Source organism: Bos taurus, chromosome 3 (genome assembly GCF_002263795.3).
Source record: "Bos taurus isolate L1 Dominette 01449 registration number 42190680 breed Hereford chromosome 3, ARS-UCD2.0, whole genome shotgun sequence".
In the NCBI taxonomy this organism is placed as follows: Eukaryota; Metazoa; Chordata; class Mammalia; order Artiodactyla; family Bovidae; genus Bos; species Bos taurus.
The window spans coordinates 54,094,007-54,112,079 of NC_037330.1; the positions used below are offsets into that span (position 1 = coordinate 54,094,007).

Here is an 18,073-nt window from a genome sequence, read left to right on the forward strand (position 1 = left end):
CCAATGACTCTTCACTACATGAAGAACAGTAATACTGTATCACACAAAGAAAATGACAGTGCTCCAGGAATTCAGAAAGGCAGTTCAATGAACTCGGGAATAAAATAAATGAACAGAAGGAATACTTTGCCAAAGAGACTGAAACACTAAAAAAGAGTCAAATAGAAATTCTGCCGCTGAAGGACTCAATAAACAGAAAAAAGAGTGCATTAGAAAGTATTAGAAATAGAGCAGACCACATGGCAGAGAGAATTAGTCAGTTTGAAGATAGAAATCTAGAAATAATAGACGCAAAAGTGGAAAGAGAATGAAAAAATGCGGAAATTCTGTAACAAGTATCTGACTCCTTTAGGAAAGGCATTAGGGTAATGGGTTTCCCAGAAGGAAAAGAGCAGAAGAAGGGAGCAATTTATTTAAAGAAATGATAGCTGAGAATTTCTTAAGCCTGAGCAAGGAACTTGACATTTAAGTTCATGAAGCAAACTGGTTGCTTTGAATATTTGCCTGACTGATGAAAGACGCAGTTGCAAAAATCCGTTTGTTGACCATTTAATGACAGATTGTTTTTAAAATTCTTTAAAACTGTTTAGCAGGGTTTATCTATTTAGGAAGATTTTTTTTTCCACTGAAATTATATAGCAGTTTATTCTGTCAAACTCAGGTTTTCTCAGAAAAAAAATTCTATCAAAACTCCTAAATATTTAGCAAGAGAGGACCTGAATTGCATTAGGATGGCTGCTTCCTTACTTTGGGGTTATAATCACTGTTATTGTAGACTTACTGTGGCTTCTCACAGCCTTGAAGACAGTTTGGAGAAGGAAAAAATGCAAATGATTTCAAAGTTCTCTTCCATGGACAATATGCAGTTTCTGGGAAATCAGTCCAAATACATTCAAACCAAGAAACTATGTCTGGAATCATTTAGTCACTGAGTTTGGCTTTTGGTTTCAGTTTCCTTCAGCGACATTTCAAAAACCCCTTTCACGGTGAGTTTCCGTTTCATATTCTAATCCTTTGTCCTCTGGCAGAATGGGGTAAAGAGAAAAGAAATCCCTGGGATTGGTAAGGAAAAAAGATATCAGAAACCAACACAAATAAGCTAAGAGAAGGAGCAAGAACTCAAGTTTTCAATGAAGCAGCTTTCTTAACAGCTCCAAAAGATTTCTGCTACTGAATTTACAGTTAAGGTAATACCAGGGGAAGGGTGGGGAAATGTTTGCAAGGGTCAGGATGCTTTTTTGTGGAACAGTAGGAGAAAGAGAGGGTGGGACGAGTTGAGAAAGTAGCATAACATATATACAATATCATGTGTAAAATAGATAGCTAGAGGGAAATTGCCGTATAACACGGGGAGCCCGGCCTGGCGCTCTGTGACAACCTAGAGGAGTGGGATGAAGGGAGGGGAGGGAGGCTCCACTGGGAGGGTCTATATATAAATATATATAAAATTATGACTGATTAGCATTATTGTATAGCAGAAACCAACACAACATTGTAAAGCAATTTTCTCCATTTAATAATAGTCTGTTCATGGTACGATGCAGCTGAGCTCGATGTGGACTGTCAGAACCCCATTAAAGGTAAATTGTGGTGATGTCAGCCAGGCAGCAGAATTCATTGTCAGTTCCTTTTGTTTATGGCTGAACTAGACAGGAGCATGTTCGGGGACGGAGAGTGTGAAATGTCTTCATCCTGTTTTTCTTTCTTTGCCACCTTATGACTCATGGAGATTGTAACTGCCACTTAAATTACCTTTGTCTTTGATAAAACCTGATTAAGATCCTTCAAATTGCAGCCTGAAGTTTTCAAGAACTATGTATATTTCTTATTTTTATTTATTTTCTTGAGAAACAACATTGAATGAGATGTAATGTAAAGGCTTGCTTACATTAAGAACAAAAGAGAAAAAAGGAAAAAAGTTGAATCCCAGAATGTAGAATGAAACAAGGCTTCATGAAAATGGCTATACATTTTATTCCTAGTGTTGTACTTTGTTTGAAGATGGATTTCTTTGTTCAGAAAGAATCCTAAATTAATTAGCTTTGATTTCTTGACACCCTCTCATTCCTTAAGGCCTTTTGTGCTTTGTATTGTTTCTGCTACTCTATTGATTTTACTATTAAGAATCACTTAATATAACAGTTGCCCTCCTTGAGCACTTAAAACCGTCTGGCAATTTTGTTCACTCCTTGGAACTCTCTCCTTTGAATGTATTATTGTTGTGAAAGGTTGTTGTTGAATCACGCGAATACACCGGGATTCTTGGCCCCCGGAGGAGAAGAATTCAATCCGGGGCCAGAGACGAGGCTTGATCGCTCAGAGCTTTTGTGTAGTAAAGTTTTATTAAAGTATAAAGGAGATAGAGAAAGCTTCTGACATAGGCATCAGAAGGGGGCAGAAAGAGTACCCGCTTGCTAGTGTTAACAATGAAGTTATATACTCTCCAGTGAATCCAAAGAATGTCGAGGTTGTAAAGACCTCATCAGACCTACTCCCATAATTTACATTTTAAGATAACACTGTCCTCAGGCAAGATACATCCTTGTAAAGACCAGGTCTACTCCCATAATTAACATTTTAAGATAACAGAATTAGCCAGAAGGTTTAATCCAAAGACTGTCCTTAATCCAGAGACTGTCCTCAGGCAGGATACATTATTGTTATATAATCCTAAGGAATGTGGAGAAAGAAAAAAAGTTTGTCCTTTCTTCCACCTTGAGAATTCCAGACCCCTCTCTCCTTGGGAACCCCTAGACTTCCTATCAACCTGCCTAGGAAATGACTCTCTCAGTTGTAGCCACGCATTCCGGAAAACAAACTCACTCAGAAGGGCAATGCAGATAGTGGAGTGCAGTTTATTACACCGGCAGGCCCAAGGCAGAGTCTCCTTTTAGCCAAGGACCCTGACCAGTTTTTGTGAAAACCTTGTATACCCTAAGTGCAATAACCCGCCTCCCCAATTCCCTGAAACTAGTCTGAACAAAGGAAAAAGAAAGATACAATCAAAGTTAACCCATGATTCATATGCCTTAAGCCTAGGTAGTTAACAATGGACAATTATCAATAGGCTTGTGGTCAGACCCTAATAAGCACAATAGAATGTATGATTCTATTAGGTTACACAGATAATTAGGGTATTCTTTAAGGCAGCAGAGAGTCTAGGTACAAGCCCTGGGGCTCTTCCTTCTGGGGGCCAGGTTTTCCAGTTGGTTTGTTGTTTCCATAGATACTGGGTATATAGCTCAAAGTCCACAGTCTGGCCCAAGATGGAGTCTTGCTTTCAAGATAGAGCCTGTTCTGTGTGTTTCCTCCTTCATTATCATGGCACATACTTTGCACATCTCCTTCTTGTTTGATTTCCATTTTTCTCCTTTATAAGAGCTTTTCCTCTACAAATTCAAACCAAAAACAACACAGAGCAAAGTGAAGGCAAACAACAATAACAAAAGCACACATCATAAACTGAGTTATGATAGCAGAGCGACAGTTACACATGAGGCTCAAACACAATGAATCTGCAAAGATGTTTTGGAGGCTGGGTTATTCGATTAACATTAAAGATGCTACCCAGATAACATTTTAACATATAAAATACTTCCACTAGTATAAATACATGGCCCTGATGTTATTTATTAAGTGGCCTGAAAATTCAGACAAATTCATTTCCTTTCTCATTAGTGACATTATCCCATAGCAAGAGATCTGATAAGCTCTCAAAATCTACAAATAAATTTTGATTGTTTATCTTCTGTTTTTCTAGATAATTGTTGTAAGTCAGGTCTCCATATCTTTCTAATTTAAAAATGATTGTGATTCCTGCTATAAACAAATCAGACAATAGGACTCAACAAACATAAGATGCCAATATTGCTTTGGAAATGGGTTAAAGTAAAAAGAGATCTGGCCTTTGGTAATGTAAAGTTTTGTGGAATCCTCTCTTTTTGGATCTGGCTTGGACTGGGCATTTCTGGCTCCCATGTCCTCGGGCTATGTCATTTGCAATGGATCTCTTATCTGCTCCCAAGCAGTTTCTATTTATTTGTCACCTGGATAATCTCTCTTCACACTTTTCAAAAAAGGAATTTTTACATTAGCTAACAAGGGAATCCAGACCTTTTTATTGTAGGATATCCCTTTAAAAAAAGGCAAGCAGATGGTGAGATTTTAGCTTCTGTTGTAAATAATCGCTTCTAAAATGGAAGATAATCATTCTTTATAATATGGCAAGGCAGAAAAGCAAGCATTTGTTTACATTTCAGATAGCTTTAAAACTGTTTTATTGGGGATTCTTTAGGTTACAAGAATTAACATTAAGAAATTAGAAAATAGTTGTTACAGTGAAGGCAGTTTGGGGAACCAGTTGGGGTGTCAGGGATACCAATTGATGATTTTCAATGGGCCATTCTGCAGAGCTATTAAGTCCAGACATACTAAACAAAAAAGAAAACACTGCTACAAGAGTTCTCAATTGCTAAAATTGAATCATATATATATATATATATACACATTCAAATATAACTTTTCAAATTATAGAAAGTGCCCTGAGTGAATAGGAAAAAAGGCTTTATTTTAGCAAGCAGCATCAAAATTATGAATAATAGAATTCAAGGAATCTCACACATATTTAGGTTTTTATACATTTTATTCCATAATCTGAATCTTATAATGATTAAGTGTTAAAATATTTTCCCTCACTTTCTCATTCATAAAATGGTCACTCATTGAAGTTTTGATTGAATAATACATATTAATAGTTATATAAAAATTCTTTAAAAGTGAAGCTTTAAAAAGTAAACAATTACTATTTGCTAGACAATGGTACTTAAGGACCTGGCAGGATTTACTTTAATGCACTTTGGCTGGACATAGTCCTAAATTAGAGAAAAGCAGGTTAATATTGGGTCAAGGAAAAAAGTGTAAAAGAACAAATAGTGGTCATAAAGATTCAATCTGGGGATCCAGGGAGATACAGACTAAGAAACATAAGCAAGACAAAAGCCAATGGAGAAAAATGAGACTCAAACTAGCAGTAGTTTAGACTCAGAAAATGCTTTTCTATACATTCACCAAATACTTAAGAACCAGTGGGGCAGCCTCTAGTATAACTCTGAAGGGCCTCATTTCAGTTCAGTAGCTCAATCATGTACAACTCTTTGCAACCCCATGGACTACAAAACGGCAGGCTTCCCTGTCCATTACCAACTCCAGGAGCTTTCTCAAACTCACATCCATTAAGTTGGTGATGATGTTCAACCATCTCATCCTCTGTCATCCCCTTCACATCCTGCCTTCAATCATTCCCAGCATCAGGGTCTTTTCCAGTGAGTCAGTCTTCTCATCAGGTGTCCAAAGTATTGGAGTTACAGCTTTAGCATCAGTCCTTCCAATGAATATTCAGGACTCATTTCCTTTAGCATTGACTGGTTTGATCTCCTTGCAGTCCAAGGGACTCTCAAGAGTCTTCTCCAACACCCCAGTTCAAAAGCATTAATTCTTCAGTGCTCAGCTTTCTTTATAGTCCAATTCTCACATCCATACATAACTACTGGAAAAACCATAGCTTTGACTAGACAAATATTTTTCAGCAAAATAATGTCTCTGCTTTTTAATATGCTGTCTAGGTTTGTCATAGCTTTTCTTTCTTCCAGGAGCAAGCATCTTTTAATTTCATAGCTGCAGTCACCATCTGCAGTGATTTTGAAGCCCCCAAAATAAAGTCTCTCATTGTTTCCCCATCTATTTGCCAGAAAGTGATGGGACCAGATGCCATGATCTTAGTTTTCTGTATGTTGAGTTGTAAGCCAACTTTTTCACTGTCCTCTTTCACTTCCATCAAGAGGCTCTTTAGTTCTTTGTTTTCTGCCATAAGGGTGGTGTCATCTGCATATCTGAGGTTATTGATATGTCTTCCAGCAATCTTGATTCCAGCTTGTGCTTCAGCCAGCCAGGCATTTCACATGATGTACTCTGCATGGAAGTTAAATAAGCAGGGTAACAATATATAACCTTGACGTACTCCTTTCCCCATTTGAAACTAGTCTGTTATTCCATGTCCAGTTTTAACTGCTGCTTCTTGACCTGCATACCGATTTCTCAGGAGGCAAGTCAGGTGGTCTGGTATTCCCATCTCTTGAAGAATTTTCCACAGTTTGTTGTGATCCACGCAGTCAAAGGATTTGGCATAGTCAATAAAGCAGAAGTAGAAGAAGGCTGAGTGCTGAAGAACTGATGCTTTTGAACTGTGGTGTTGGAGAAGACTCTTGAGAGTCCCTTGGACTGCAAGGAGATCCAACCAGTCCATTCTGAAGGACATCAGCCCTGGGATTTCTTTGAAGGCAATGATGCTGAAGCTGAAACTCCAATACTTTGGCCACCTCATGCGAAGAGCTGACTCATTGGAAAAGACTCTGATGCTGGGAGGGATTGGGGGCAGGAGGAGAAGGGGGTGACAGAGGATGAGATGGCTGGATGACATCACTGACTTGATGGACGTGAGTCTGAGTGAACTCCGGGAGTTGGTGATGGACAAGGGAGGCCTGGCATGCTGCGATTCATGGGGTCGCAAAGAGTCGGACATGACTGAGCGACTGAACTGAACTGAACTGAGATGTTTTTCTGGACCTCTTTCTTTTTCGATGATCCAGAGGATGTTGGCCATTTGATCTCTGGTTCCTCTTTCTTTTCTAAAAAGAGCTTGAACATCTAGGAGTTCATTGCTTACGTACTGTTGAAGCCTGGCTTGGAGAATTTTGAGCATTATTTTGCTAGCATGTGAGATGAGTGCAAATGTGTGGTAGTTTGATGTTCTTTGGCATTGCCTTTTTTGGGATGGGAATGAAAACTGCTCTTTTCCAGTTCTGTGACCACTGCTGAGTTTTCCAAATTTACTGGCATATTAAGTGCAGCACCTTAACAGCATCATCTTTTAGGATTTGAAATAGCTCAGCTAGAATTCCATCACCTCCACTAGCTTTGTTCATGTTGATGCTTCCTGAGGCCCACTTAACTTCGTATTCCAGGATGTCTGTCTCTAGGTGAGTGATCACACCATCGTGATTATTTGGGTCATGAAGATCTTTTTTGTATTGTTCTTCTGTGTATTCTTGCCATCTCTTCTTAACATCTTCTGCTTCTGTTAGGTCCATATCATTTCGGTCCTTTATTGTGCCCATCTTTGCATGAAACTTTCCCTTGGTATCTCTAATTTTCTTGAAGAAATCTCTAGTCTTTCCCATTCTATTGTTTTCCTCTATTTCTTTGCACTGATCACTGAGGAAGGCTTTCTTATCTCTCCGTGCTATTCTTTGGAACTCTGCGTTCAAATGGGTATACCTTTCCTTTTCTCCTTTGCCTTTCACTTCTCTTCTTTTTTCAGCTATCTGTAAGCTCTCCTCAGACAACCATTTTGCCCTTTTGTATTTCTTTTTCCTGGGGATGGTCTTGATCACTGCCTCCTGTACAATGTCATGAAACTCCATCCATAGTTCTTCCAGCACTCTATCAGATCTAATCCCTTGAATCTATTTGTCACTTCCACCCTATAATCGGAAGGGATTTGATTTAGGTCATACCTGAATTGTCTAGTGGTTTCCCAACTTTCTTCAATTTAAGTCTGAATTTTGCAATAAGGAATTCATGATCTGAGCCACAGGCAGCTCCTAGTCTTCTTCTTCTTCTTCTTCTTTTTTTTTTTTTTTTTTCGCTGACTGTATAGAGTTTCTCCATCTTTGGCTTCAAAGAATATATTGAATCTGATTTCAGTATTGACCATCTGGTGATGTCCATGTGTAGAGTCTTCTCTTGTGTTGTTGGGTCTAGGACTTCTCTTATTTGAAGGGCTTGGACTTATTTATTATGACCCTTTTATCTATCTTTTTATTTATTATTATTCACTTATTCAGAAACTTAGACCATCTGAGGAGAAGTATGTCTACAGGTTGAGGAAGTAAAATGACTTTTCTCTGCTTTAAGAATAGAAACTTCAGTCTATCCCATGTCTTTCCTTGAACATCAGGTGACACCATGGACATGGCCCCATTGAGTCACATGCCAGAACCCTTGTGCCTCATTGAAAACACTAATGGGCCACTGCTGGTTAATCCAGAAGCTCTGAAGATCCTGTCTGCCATCAGGCAGCCTGTTGTGGTGGTGGCTATCATGGGCCTCTACCGCACAGGCAAGTCCTACCTGATGAACAAGCTGGCTGGGAAGAACAAGGGTGAGTGACACCAGCAGAGCCCAGCCAAGTCCCTTCTGTCTACCCACACTCCCTGTGTGCAGCATGGTGATGTGAGGAGAGAAAGTTAGAGACCTGGGAGGAATATTGAAAGCTAATGCTTGGCTCAAATTTAGCTAATGGTCTTCTGGGAGATGAAAGGTAGAGTTCTGCTTCTGACATATCACCTCATTTTTCCCCTCAGTATCTACTTAGAAAAATTACAGTACTTTCCAATTATAAGAAGACATGAATGAAATAACTTCTACATGTGTATTTATAAGTGACTAAATTTTGATAGTATAATATTCTTGCAAAAAAAGAAATGTCAAATTTCCAGCCCTATGGTACTTGGCATTCTTATTATCGCATTCCTCTATTGTAATTCAGATCACAATACAGAGTTATATTTTCTGCCATATCCTTGCCTTGCTTTCCTTAAATGGTAGCTCACTGATTAAGACAGTCTCCAGTTTCCAGATCCACTCCTCTATTACAGCGTCTCAATTCCCCCTGTAGGATTCTCAGTTGGATCTACAGTGCAGTCTCACACGAAGGGCATCTGGATGTGGTGTGTGCCTCACCCCAAGAAACCAAACCACACCCTGGTTCTTCTTGACACTGAGGGACTCGGAGACGTAGAGAAGGTAAGAAACAAGAATTTCTTTTTAATCAACCTCCTCATCCCTGAACACTCTTTACATGGGGAGACTTTTTTTTTTTACTTCTACTTGAACAGGGTATATGTTTTTTCCCCTTTTTGTTTTTAATAGTCAAATTTTAGAAACCTGAAGTGAGAAAAATAGGTGTGAAAGCCAGAATCACAATTGGGAGACTGTGCTAATGTGGAGCTAGGCAGTTAACCGAACTGAAGAGAGAGATGTGCAAAAAAAGTCACCGTCATGAGTGACCCTGCAGAGGCCAGAGGTTAGCAGTGGGCTTCAGGGCAGCAAAACTTGAGTCCAAATCAGGATCCTAGTACTTGCAGCTCTTAAGACTTTGACAAGCAAGATAAGTCTCCTCAAATCTCCTATTTCCCCTTTGGTCTCATCCATTTTATCATTTGCACAGGAGATGCATGTTATTTTCCCACTTCTATCTGGCAAGAAAAAAAGCCTTGATTTGTAGTACTTTCCAGTTTTCTAAGTGCTCCCATCACAGCTGACTCCAAGCTACCAAAGTGAAGTCACTAAACTCAAGGCTCAGAAAAGGTGTACACAACCAGCTGTTGTAAGCTGGTATGAGCTGGCTTGAGCACAAAACGGGATCTTTCCCTTGTACTTCTCTTGTTTTTCATGTCTTCATTTTGCTTTTGATTTACCACAATTCAAAATGATCAACCCATTTTTGCTTTTGTTTACTTACCTGTAACATAGAGACAGTGGTTAGAACCTTATTCTCACAGCATTGTTTTTGAGTATCAGATAAGATCAGTAATATGAACTTCCCTGTGTGTAATAGTTACTCAATAAAATAGATGCATGTATTATGCATACAGACCAACTTTGTTTTACACAGTTGAAAATCTTGATTTTAACTACTCTGGTGACCTTCATTAACTTTGACTATCGATTTTGCAAATACCTAACCAGTTATAAGAGGGACTGATAAGTTAACAAAATATGGTTTTATATAAAATTATCAATGCTAATGACAGAACTAAATTTCCCATGTTTCTCACAACCATTTTAGTTTGTCTTGTTTAACATTTGTAGATCAAGGGTCTATTTTTAGCAACTGCTCATATGGGAGTGCCATGAGCCATGACTGAAATTTATTCTGACTTTTAGGGTGACAAGACAAATGACAGCCATATATCTGTACTGGCACTACTATTGTGTAGTACTTTTGTATACAACACCATGAACAAAATTGACCAGGGAGCTATTGACCTCTTGCAGTATCCTTTTGTGGCCCAGGATGGTACCAAAGCCAGAAAGAATTCCTCCATTCACCAGCTCATGAGTCCTTGTGTATCAAACACAAAGGTGAAAACTCTGTGAACATTAAAAGAACAAGACAAAGTCCTTATGTTTACTGAATGAAATGGGGACTTGGTTACAACCCAAAGAGAATATAAAAGCATATAAAGGCATGGAATTAAATATGGCTCAGATGCAGTTCTATTTCCAAAAGTTTTCCTTAATTGCATCTCAGCTATGTGACAGAACTGTCACATCTGCTCAGAATAGATACCTCACCTAATCTTAACAGGGTAGATGATGCAGCTGACTTTGTGAGAATCTGTCCAAACTTAGTGTGGACTCTGAGAGATTTCTACCTTGGCCTGGAAGCAAATGGGCAACTCATCACAGCAGATGAATATCTGGAGAATTCACTGAGGCCAAAGCAAGGTAAGGGACTCCAATTTTGGAAAGAGGGAGAAAAATAGCACAAGAAGTTATCTCTTATATGTTGCTGGTTAAACTTATAGTTTCTTATATTTACTCAGCTGACTAAACGACCACATAGTATTAATAATACTATGTATTAATAGTATTATATACATAGTATTAATAATACTATTAATAACAGTTAATAACTAAGTAGTTATTATAATTGATCAATAATAATTATTTTAATCACTGTAATTAAATTAATTATTTTAATTAATTATTAATACTATTAATAATACACAATACTAATAATACTATTAATTGTATTGTTAATAATTAATACTATTAATTTAAACAAACTAATAAAGTCCATATTAAATTATATTATTCCCTGTTCTTGAGCAAATTACTTTTCCATTTTCCTTTCCCTGTTTGATCACCTTTTAAGCTTTTGCTTTGGTTTGTGAAAATGTAGTGAAGTAAATAACATCAGGGAGTGAAAATGAAAGTCATTCAGTTGTGTTCGACTTTTTGTGACCTCTTGGACTGTACAGTCAGTGGGATTCTCCAGGCCAGAATACTGGAGTGGGTAGCCTTTCCCTTCTTCAGGGGATCTTTGTAACCTGGGATTGAACCCAGGTCTCCCACATTGCAGGTAGATTCTTTACCAGCTAAGCCACAAGGGAAGCCCAGCATCAGGTAGAGGGCATATTTATTTGTGGGAAATAGATTAAAATGAATGTTAATTTGATACTAAATAAATCCTATTTTTCCCTCCAAAGGCACCAACCAGCATCTTCAAAATTTTAATCTGCCCCGTCTGTGTATACAGAAATTCTTTCCAGTAAAGAAATGCTTTATTTTTGACTTGCCCACTCACCAGAAGAAGCTTGCCCAGCTTGAGACACTACATAATGATGATCTGGATCCTAAGTTTGTACAACAAGTGGCAGAATTCTGTTCCTACATCTTTAGCCATTCCAAGACTAAAACTCTTTCAGGAGGCATCAAGGCCAGTGGATCTCGTGAGTACCTTTTCAAGGGTTTTCCTTCAATTCAAAATAGAGAATGAAAGCACTGTTGTAATTTTTCCTTCTACTGTCAATGCTAAAAACGCATAGTTAGATACTACCAAGAAAATCATAGGTATCATATTTATTAAATATTTCCAAAAATATTTCTAGATGTTTTTAGTAATGCTTGCAAAATAAGATAAAATAGGAAGAATAATCTGAAAAAAATGTCAAGTTAAAAAAGTTCTGCCTATAAATGATCCACTGTTGAACTAGACTAACCCACATGGGTTGGCAGCACTTATTCCACCAATACAGTGAGTACTTGTTAAGTGCCACAGCCTTAGATAGGCAGAAAATGGGAAGACATACATTGTAGAAATGGAACATACTTAACATAAACATTAAACAAACAGATGCCCAGATTGTCTAAAACCCTTCAAGAAATCTAAGCAGACTTCTCAATCCAATTGTTCCTAAATACTCTATGTCTTGGAACTTTGTAAATTATTGTGTGTTAGTCACTCAGTCGTGTCCAGCTCTTTGCGACCCCAAGGACTATAGCCCACCAGGCTCCCCTGTCCATGGAATTTACCAGGCAAGGATACTGGACTGGGTTGCCATTTCCTTCTCCAGGGCATCTTCCCAACCCAGGGATCGAACCCGGGTCTCCTGCATTGTAGGCAGATGCTTTACAGTCTGAGCTAGGGAAGTCCGTATTGTAAATTATTGCTACAATCTAAAGGGAAGATGAGTGGAAACACAAGGAGGCAAAGGATGAGGAGCATAAACAGGAAAGTTCCAAAAAAGAGTAAGGTGACCTGGTCTAATTTGCCTACTTTGTGCTTTTTCAGGTGAGGGTAACACTCACCAGCTTTACATGTTCAAGTGGATGACAAAAGGGAATTTTGAAGGGAATAGAAATCTGAGGAAGAGAGAAAGAAAGGGAAGAGTAAACAGGCAAAAGGTCTACAGTATTCTAAATAAATGAATACACACAACTTTGTATAACCATCTCCTCATTGCTCAATTAGAAAGTGATGAAATGTAGGTCATCACACAAATCTTCAATTTTCTCCTTTGAACACTTTCTTTTCTCAGAGAATGAAAGATCTGTCTTCTTGATCACATAATTTCCCAAAGGAACTTACTTGGGCCATTTGAACACTGTGCAGAAGGCTGAATATGCTAAATTAACATTTTCAGAATTAGTTCAGAGCATGTCCTTTTTCTCTGCAAATAATTCAAGCATCTCTTCCCCCTGTGAAGATCTAGAGAACCTAGTGCAGACCTATGTCAATGCCATCAACAGTGGGGATCTGCCCTGCATGGAAAGTGAAGTCCTGACCTTGGCCCAGATTAAGAACTTGGCTGCAGTGCAAAAGGCCATTGCCCATTATGACCAGAAGATGGGCCAGAAGCTGCAGCTGCCCACAGAAACCTTTCAGGAACTGCTGGACCTGCACAGGGCCAGTGAGAAAGAGGCCATTGAAGTCTTCATGAAGAACTCTTTCAAGGATGAGGACCAAGGGTACCAGAAAAAATTAGAGGTAATTAAGTTTTTTGCTACAGTTCATGGGACTTAGGGGCAATAAATGGAGAAGGCAATGGCACCCCACTCCAGTACTCTTACCTGGAAAATCCCAGGGACAGAGGAGCCTGGTGGGCTGCTGTCTATGGGGTCGCACAGAGTTGGACACGACTGAAGCGACTTAGCAGCAGCAGCCGCAGCAGCAGGGACAATAAAAGGCAAAATGTTGCTATGCAATACAAAATGTGGACTTAAGAAAAACAATTCTTACTAGACAGAGAGATAATGACTATCACTTGTGTGACCAAGATTTCACTATTATTCTGAAGACAAGTAACAACAAAAAGCATATAACTACCCTGGACCCAACTGTTGTTGTCATTATTTAGTCTTAAGTCATGTCCTACCTTTTTCAACCCCATGGACTGTAGCCCTCCTGGCTCCTCTGTCCATGGGTTTTCCCAGACAACAGTACTGGAGAGGGTTGCCATTTCCTTCTCCAGGGGATCTCTTCCCAACATAGGGATCAAACCCACATCTCCTGCATTGCAGGTAGATTCTTTATTACTGAGCCACCAGGGAAGCCCCTAGACCCTTTAGATTCTGAAAGTTTCACACACAGATAACTCATCTTATTATGTTACACCCATGGACTAGTTTTTCAAAGCAATCTTATCCCTTAAAAAATTGTATTCATAAAGTATTAACTTTCCTTTTTTATTAATCAAGCATACAGAATTGCCAAACGCTCTACTAAAAGATTATCTCCTCAGGTTTAATAGCATATGCTCATTATTCAGGCCAATTACCCATTCTACCTCCTCACTGGAAATCCCAGACCCAAAATAATATTGAAACAATAGTAACACAGTAGGTTGCATTTAAAATTAGGGCTTGAGGCTAGAGATCTGTAGTCTGAAGATTCTATCTAAAGCAGAAGAGGCAAAAGAAAGGGATGTCCAGAGACTTCAGATACAAAAGTAAAGTCACTTTTCTACAGTGTATTATCCATGGAACTTTTTTACAATAGGTTTGGTAGAAAGAATATAGTATTGCTTGTAGTCTTAGAGATTCTCTTTGTGAATCATTTCTAAAAATACTGAAGTGTTGGTAATACCTTTTCCATGGGCCTTTGTCCCCTTAAAGATGCAGCTAGCAGCCAAACAGAATGACTTTCATGAACGAAACTTGGAGGCATCACAGAATCGTTGCTCAGCTTTACTGCAGGATATTTTTCATCCTCTAGAAGAAAATGTGAAGCAAGGGGTTTATTCAAAACCCGGGGGCCATTGTCTCTTCATTCAGCAGAGAGATGAGCTGAAGGCAAAGTACAATCAGGAGCCCAGGAAAGGAATACAGGTATCCTTGGTTTTATGTATTAATTATGGGGGGCTTGTTGGGGGGGTTCTTCTTTGAAAATTCAATGACAACAGGCAGGAAGACTAATAATTGTGGAATTGAACTAGACTTTTGTGATGAAAGTGAAAGAAGAGAGTGAAAAAGTTGGCTTAAAGCTCAACATTCAGAAAACGAAGATCATGGCATCTGGTCCCATCACTTCATGGGAAATAGATGGGGAAACAGTGTCAGATTTTATTTTGGGGGGCTCCAAAATCACTGCAGATGGTGATTGCAGCCATGAAATTAAAAGATGCTTACTCCTTGGAAGGAAAGTTATGACCAACCTAGATAGCATATTCAAAAGCAGAGATATTACTTTGCCAACAAAGGTCCGTCTAGTCAAGGTTATGGTTTTTCCAGTGGTCATGTATGGATGTAAGAGTTGGACTGTGACGAAAGATGAGTGCCGAAGAATTGATGCTTTTGAACTGTGGTGTTGGAGAAGACTCTTGAGAGTCCCTTGGACTGCAAGGAGATCCAACCAATCCATCCTAAAGGAGATCAGTCCTGGGTGTTCGTTGGAAGGACTGATGCTGAAGCTGAAACTCCAAAACTTTAGCCACCTGATGAGAAGAGCTGACTCATTGGAAAAGACCCTGATGCTGGGAGGAACTGGGGGCAAGAGGAAAAGGGGACAACAGAGGATGAGATGGCTGGATGGCATCACTGACTCTATGGATGTGAGTTTGAGTGAACTCCGGGAGTTGGTGATGGACATTGAGGCCTGGCGTGCTACAATTCATGGGGTCACAAAGAGTCGGACACGACTGAGCAACTGAACTGAACTGAATCATTTTTTACTTCTGATTATATTTTTTCGGGTTCTTAGGCTGAAGAAGCTCTTCAGAAATATTTAGAGTCCAAGGAGTCTATGAGTGTTACCATTTTGCAGACAGACCTGGCTCTCACAGCAATGGAAAAGGAGATGGAAGGTGAGGAAAAAATGGGGGAAAAAAATGCAACACAGAAATTCTACACATTTTAAGTTAATTTGACCTGGTTAAACCTGAGATCATTAAACTAGAGCTAGAATGGCAAAGATGTACCATTCTTAGCTCCTCAGTCTATACCTGAATAGGGCATAAACCCTCAGCTACCATATGATTACATGCAGGGAGAAAAAATGACCAAGGAAATTTTACCTATGAAGTAGCGGCAATAACAAATAAGGGAGTGGGGGCAGAAGGAAGGGTACTTTAATCCTAGAGAGGTTTGTCATTTTCTTCCTCTCCGAGGTAGGTATAACGGAAGAGTTTATAAAGGCTGAAGCACAAAGGCTGATGGAAAGTCTAATGCAGCATCAGCAAATGATGGAGTCGAGGAAGATATTTCATCAGGAACAAGTGAGACTAATGGAGACAAACAGAGTATACCAGGAGGCACTGCAACAGAGGGCCATGGAACGTCAGCTCCAGGTACTCATCAATTATTTCATCTCTGGATTTTAATCACACTCCCCTCTCTGTATCAATGAGAACACGAAGCACCAACAACGTGGAAGAGGCAGCATAAGACTGTAGCCTAGGGCAAAGACTCTGGAATTAAATAGCATGGGTGAGAAACCCAGCTCCACCTTACTAAATATATTGTTTGGAAATAGTTATATTAATATTACTTATTTTATAGGGCTATTTTGAAGCTTAAATGAGTCAATATTTGAGTTTAGAATGGTGCTTGGCACAGCATAAGCACTGTAATTTGTTAAGCAAAATCCAAGGACATTTCTAACCCACAGTAATTAGTCTTTTTGTTATTTTGTTCATTTTTCTAGCTAGTCTTTTCTTTTGGTCATAGATTACCTTGTTAAATTAATCTCATATTACTATGTCCAAACCCCTGTCTTTACCTTAATTGTTGCTGGTTCTGAAGGCTTGCTTGCAGAGTTTGTTTCATCCAGTCCTCTGCTATTATTATCACTCAGTTGGCAGTAGTTCCTATCTACCAAGCACTGTACAAAGCACCATACATACATTCTTTAACCTAGTCTATTCAGTGAATCAGGGCCATTATGCCCCATCTTTCTGATTAGAAAAATTAAGTTCCAAAGAGATAATTAATGCCACTATCACACAGCCTAGCAAATTATCAAAACAGCCTTCCCAGTGGGTTGGATTTGCAATGCTTTCATATCTACAAACCTAGTTGTACATTCTTCTGTGAACACCCTTAGGAGACAAAGGGCATCCTCCCCATCATGGCTGATCTACCTGTAGGTTCTTGTTTTCCAAGAACTGTTTCAAGACAATTTTGAGATTATAGACCCGCACTGAAGGGCAGTATTTTCAATCTAGGGGTTCGGATCTCATTCTTACCTTCTATTTTAACCCCATGACTGTGGAGACATGGAACAAATTCCCTTATCTAAGGCTCAGAGTCATCACCTGATTGAGGATATCACCTAGACCACCTAGTTGAACTTTTGTATTGAGTTATAGTTATGATATTCATAATGGATAAAACGTGCATTTTACTAATTTCAACCTCTCCTTGTAATACTAGATCTGATGTTCCTTTGTGTGTGCATGAGAACTGAAGTCAAGATGTGATTCAGATTGCTTCAGGACAAAGGGAGAAGGGGCCTTAGGATATAATTCTTGGGATACCAATATTTCAGGGATTGAGAGATGATGTTTCTGCAGCTATAGGAACAGACCGGGAAGAAGAATTACACAAGTAGGAAACCAAGAGTAAGAGGTAAAATGGATATGAATGGAAAGGAGGAATTAGGGACTATCTTTTACTACTGATTGTTTAAAATAAGTAAGGGAAAGTCAGTGACTGGGACTTTCTATAAACAATGATCTGGACACCACTTTTTGCTCAGCTCTTTCATTTTATGTATCACTCTTTAGGAAGAGGTTAAAAAGCTCAAGGAGAAATTGCAAGCTGAGAACAGAAAACTTCATGATGAACTCCAGAATCTTCTGAGGAATGACTCACCAGATGATACATGCCTCTTACTCTAAAGAGCTAAAACACTAGAATTTCATTTACTTGTTCATTTTCACCAAAGACACAAAGGAACAAGAAGCTATAGAACTTGACACAATCATCATTTAAATAAACTTCATGATATTTATATTGAACTTTTGTATTGAATTATTAAGTTATGATACTCAGTGGGTAAAACGTGCATTTTACTAATTTCGTAGTAAATGCACCAATAGTTTAAGTATTGATTGCTTCCTTAAAAAGATTATGACTTTTATTATAAAGGAAATTTTATCATTACCTCTTGGCAGTGATATTGGGCAGTTTCTATCAGGGAAACTTTCTCTTGAACCTCTAATTTTCCATATTTTTCTCAGTGGGGATTGGAAGTGACCTGGAGTGGAGAGTGTTTCTATAATAACCCAAGTCACATGGGTCTTGATTGAACTCAGGTGGACGTCACTTTTGCCAAATGGTTTTGTGCTGGAGGCCATCAGGGAGAAGCATCGATGATAAAAAAACAACAAAAGCTAACCTAGCTTCTTAGTGCAGACAGTATACAATGAATGGTTCTCAACTGGATAGAGGACACTCAGTTTATGGGCAATTATATGATTCCTGGTCATGGTTGGTAGACGATCTGCTT

At 38.8% G+C, this 18,073-nt stretch overlaps 1 protein-coding gene across 7 annotated transcripts; it reads left to right on the forward strand.

The window, feature by feature from the left end:
• The first annotated feature begins 996 nt into the window (after positions 1-996).
• GBP5 (guanylate binding protein 5) lies at positions 997-17,582 on the forward strand. Of its 7 annotated transcripts, none has more exons than XR_009493717.1 (12): positions 997-1,187; positions 1,524-1,580; positions 8,015-8,218; positions 8,735-8,862; positions 10,006-10,115; positions 10,373-10,569; positions 11,334-11,576; positions 12,834-13,114; positions 14,242-14,454; positions 15,326-15,428; positions 15,736-17,190; positions 17,349-17,439. XR_009493717.1 is itself a non-coding variant. In XM_015464391.3 (12 exons), exons 3-12 carry the CDS (start codon positions 8,023-8,025, stop codon positions 17,460-17,462), a joined length of 1,761 nt encoding a protein of 586 aa, XP_015319877.1. In that variant the 5' UTR covers positions 997-1,187; positions 1,524-1,580; positions 8,015-8,022; the 3' UTR covers positions 17,463-17,582. The 7 variants fall into 7 exon arrangements, 6 of the variants coding, with proteins under 6 accessions (XP_015319877.1, XP_059740446.1, XP_059740449.1 ...); XM_015464391.3 differs by having other exon boundaries at positions 15,736-15,911; positions 17,349-17,582; XM_059884463.1 differs by having other exon boundaries at positions 15,736-15,911; positions 16,996-17,445.
• The last annotated feature ends 491 nt before the right edge of the window (positions 17,583-18,073 follow it).